This window comes from Dipodomys ordii, unplaced genomic scaffold, assembly GCF_000151885.1.
Source record: "Dipodomys ordii isolate 6190 unplaced genomic scaffold, Dord_2.0 Scaffold19, whole genome shotgun sequence".
NCBI classification, from domain to species: domain Eukaryota; kingdom Metazoa; phylum Chordata; class Mammalia; order Rodentia; family Heteromyidae; genus Dipodomys; species Dipodomys ordii.
This window is the reverse complement of record NW_012267235.1, coordinates 15537981-15542508: the sequence shown is the minus strand read 5'-3', so window position 1 is coordinate 15542508 and position 4528 is coordinate 15537981. Positions and strand designations below refer to the sequence as shown.

Here is a 4528-nt window from a genome sequence, read left to right as displayed (position 1 = left end):
AAAAAAAAAAAAAAAAAAGAATCACTTTGGAAGTGATCTATGGAGGAAGGGCAGGAGCCTTACCAAACTGGGATCCTTCAGGAGGTTTTCTGAGGTACTGGTAACATTCTCTGTCTCATTTTACTTAGTGGTGATTACTCACATTTCATTTTGATAGGCTACTGACTGCTACACTTAGAATTTATAATGTTCTATATGTATGTTATGCTTCAATATAAAAGGCTAGGTGCCAATGGCTCACAGCCATAATCCTAGCTATTCAGAAAGCTGAGATATGAGAATTGTGGTTCAAAGCCAACCTGAGAATTCCATGAGTCTCTTATCTCCAACTAACCACCAAGAAGCAAGAAGTAAAACTACGACTCAGGTGGGAGAGCACAAGCCTTGAGCAAAAAATGCTCAAGGACAGTACCAGGTCTTGAGTTAAATTTTTTAATTACTTCAAAATGAAATGTCAACTTCTGTGACAGGCACATGCACTCAAAATTGGTAGCAATTCCCCTATTCTTCCTAATTATATAATTAGTTATATAATTACTTGATAGGAGAAAGTACTGTAACAGTTTGTATAACAGTTTCTGAATCATTAAAAGTAGAGTAGGTTGGGCACCAGTAGCTCACACCTGTAATCCTACCTACTCAGGAGGCTGAGATCAAAGCCAGCTTGGGCAGAAAAGACCATGAGACTCCTATCTCCAATAAACTACACAGAAAAAGCCAGCAATGGCACTGTGGCTCAAGTGGTAGAGTGCTAGCCTTGACCACAAAGGCTCAAGGACAGTGCCCAGTTGGGGTTCAAGCCCGAAGACTGGCAAAAAAGTAGAATAGGAGCCTGGTCTCAGTAGTTCCCACTTACAATCCTAGCTACTCAGGAGGCTGAGATCTGAGGATCCCAGTTCAAAGCCATCCTGGGAGATAAATCCAAGACTGTTATCTACAATTAACCACCAAAAAGCTGGAAGTGGAGCTGTGGGCTCAAGTGGTAGAATTCCAGCTTTGAATCGAAAAAGCTAAGGGATAGTGCCCAGGCTGTGAGATCAAGCCCAGGCATAAAATAAATAAATAAAAGTAGAATGCCACTGTTTATCACCTTAATTATAACAAAAGGGCTGGGAATGTGACTTAGTGGTAGAGTGCTTGCCTAGCATGCATGAAGCCCTTGGTTAGACTCCTCAGTACCACATAAACAGAAAAAGCCAAAGTGGAGCTGTGGCTCAAGTGGTAGAGCGCTAGCCTTGAGCTGAAGAGCTGAGGGATAGCGCCCAGGCCCAGAGTTCAGGCCCCACGACCCGGGACCCCCCCCCCCCAGAAAAAAAAAAGAATTAGCAAGACAGTCTTGAAAACAAAACAAATAAAACAAAAAAGCCAAGCACAGTGGCTCAGATGTGTAATTCTAAATACTCAGGAGACAGGAGATAGGAAGGATCAGGGTTTGATGCCAGCCTGGACAAAAAGTTCATGAGATCATCTTACCAATAAATAAAAAGTTGGGAAATAATTTGATGCTGTAATCCAAGCTACAAGTATAAATAGGAGAATCACAGTCCAGGCTGGCCCAGGAATAAATGTGAGACTCTATTTGAAAGGTAACCGAAACCAAAAAGGGCCTGGACATGTCTCAAGTGCTGGAGTACCTGCCTAGCAACCCCAAAGTCCTGAGTTCAAATTCCAGTACACTGTAAAAAACATTGACCAGTGTCTACTGGGTGCCAGTCACTGAGCAATGGTAAACAAAATAAGATACATTTGCTCTCAAAATTTTTAATTACTGGGGAAAATGAATACAAATTAAATGTTTCTGCTTTTCTTTCTCTTTATTGCTGGGGGTCAAACTCAGGACTTGGTACACGCAGTAGTTGAGCCATACTTCTAGCCCTCTCCTTTCACACTTTTAGAAATTTTAACTTACATCTTTGTTTTTTTCCACCTTTGTATTTGAGATAGCCCTATTACCTTACCTTGCCTCGTGATCCTCCTGTCTCTGCCTTTCAAGTAGCTAGGCTTATAGGGCTGTGCCATCATTCCCAGAGTAAATTATTTTTATTATAATTTATAATAACCAAAACAATCAAATACAAAGCTACAACTGTACCTTAACAGTGTAAAAAGTAAAAAACAGAGCTTTGATAGTCTGTCAATACATACATTTTAATTTAGTTTCTCTGAGGAAGTAAACAGTCATGACATATTTTTCCCTGACTCTGGAGTATTTGTGGGGCAGAGGTTTGGGGAGTCAAGCAACTGCCCAAATGGTACCTCTACAAATCAATATCTCTCACTATGAACCACAAGGTTACTGTTTTCATCTCTGAGCTCTCTCCCTGCCAGATCCTCCAAATCCTATAGTGCTTTTAAGTCCATCTCCCGTCCAACCTTCTTTCTTCTCAGTAATGTCCCCACAGCACAGAACTACTGCCAACAACTCTAACATAGTCTGTGTTGGAAGCATCCCCAAAATGTTCATGTTGAAGGCTTATTCCTCAGCTTGTGAAGCTACTGGGAGGTAACAGAAAGGGACATCTTAGCAGGTAGAACCTAGTGGAGGCAGCAGATCACTAGAGGTGTGTATGCCTTTAAAAAGTAAAGAGTAATTTCTATTTTGTCCCTGTATGTCCCTCTCTCTCCTCACCTTCCTTTTGTTCTCATAAGTGCACAGCTTTTCTCTACCACAATGACCTAGCTACAGGTGCCCGATGATCAGATAATCATCATGGACCAACAAAAGTTCAGCAAGAAAGTCCATAAGATTCTTATCTCCAATGAACCACCGGAAAACCGGACGTGGTGCTGCTGCAGCAGCAGGGCCATGACAGCGACAAGGAGGGGACAGCAAGCTGGGTACCTGGGAGCACAAGCTGCGGCGCATGTAGATGAGTAAGACCTTTGATGGGCCTTGCAGCTGGCCAAGATGAACTGGGCAAGCCTTCATCAGGGCCTTCCTGCCTCTGGATGAGCTGGAGAAGCCCAGGGAGACATGAGCGAGCCTGATCACTCAGACATCGGCTATCAGATGCTGCTGAAAATGGGCTGGGCGGAGGGCCAGGGCATCAAGAACCCCATGAACATGGGGGCTACCGCACTCTCCAAGAACAACGAGTGCGAGGCTTGATGAAGACAACGCCAGCCTGCCACTGTGGGCCCAGCTGGCTGCACTACTCTAGGAGGCCTTCCTGCTGTCACATAAAACTCTAGTCAGTAAAGTCCCAGGGCTCACCCCCAAAAATAAATAAATAAAAATAAATACATAATTGTTGGTTAGAGTCCAGGCCTTGGTGGCCCCCGCTTGTAATCCTGGCTACTCAGGAGGCTGAGATCTGAGGACTGCAGTTCAAAGTGAGACTGGGAAGAAAAATCTCTGAGACTCTTATTTCCAATTAACCACTCAAAACCCAGAAGTGGAGCTGTGGCTCAAAGTGGTACAGAGAAAAAAAAGCTCACGGACAGCACCTAAGCCCTGAGTTAAAGAACCTCACAACTGACTCTCTCCTTCCCTCTCTCTCCCTCTTTTTGTATTTTTATTTCATTGTTTTTTTCTCTCTCCCTCTCTTTCTCTCTCTCTCTCACACACACACAAGCGCACATACACACACACACACACAATGATTGTAGAGGAAATCAATACTTACAATGATCCTATAATATTTTCTAACCAAATCTTGGCAAGTTGCACTTGAAATTATACCAAATCCCCATGTGGACTCAGCTCAGTGTTTTTTATTCCAGTGTGAGAAATTTAGTAATCACTGGCTCTGAAGAGTTCTTCACAGTGAACACAGAAGCGCATTCATGTGAATACCGTATTTATACTCTTCACTATCTTTCCTAGAGAGACAGAATGGAAACAACTGGACTTCTCTTTCTTTTTGCCAAGGACTTGTCTGGACTGTGATCCTCCTACCTATGCCTGTGGTCTAGGACCAGAGATGTGATCTTATTAACTTTGTACAAACTGTCAAGAAATGTCATCTTTCTGATATTTGCCTCCTGAGTAGCTGTGATTACAGATGTGAGCCACCGCACTTAGCAGTGATTAAGCTCCTTAAACAGAACTTTTAGGGCTGGGAAGGTGGCTCAGTGGTAGAGTGCTCACCTTTGCATGCATGAGGCCCTGGGTTCAATTCCTCAGCACCACATAAGCAGAAAAAGCCAGAAGTGGTGCTATGGCTCAAGTGGTAGAGTACTAGCCTTGAGCTGAAGATCTGAGGGACATCACCCAGACCCAGAGTTCAGGCCCCATGACTGACAAAACAACAACAACAACAACAAAGAATTTTTAGATGTGTCACTAGGAAATGGAGAAGGACATACAGTTAAGAGTAACAGATTCCTAGCCGGGCACTGGTGGCTCACGCCTGTAATCCTAGCTACTCAGGAGGCTGAGATCTGAGGATCGCGGTTCAAAGCCAGTCCGGGCAGGAGAGACCATGAGACTCCTATCTCCAGTAAACCACCAGAAAACCGGAAGTGGCGCTGTAGCTCAAGTGGTAGAGCGCTTGCCTTGAGCTGAAGAGCTGAGGGACAGCGCCCA

General features: G+C 43.9%; 1 protein-coding gene across 1 annotated transcript in view; it reads right to left on the bottom strand.

The window, feature by feature from the left end:
• The window catches only part of Ankfy1 (ankyrin repeat and FYVE domain containing 1), an 88996-nt gene extending 86532 nt beyond the window's left edge, over positions 1-2464 (bottom strand). The window contains exon 1 of the mRNA XM_013013154.1: positions 2374-2464. Within this exon, the coding sequence (XP_012868608.1) occupies positions 2374-2464 (91 nt within the window). The remainder of the gene's footprint in view (positions 1-2373) is intronic.
• Positions 2465-4528: the final 2064 nt, after the last annotated feature.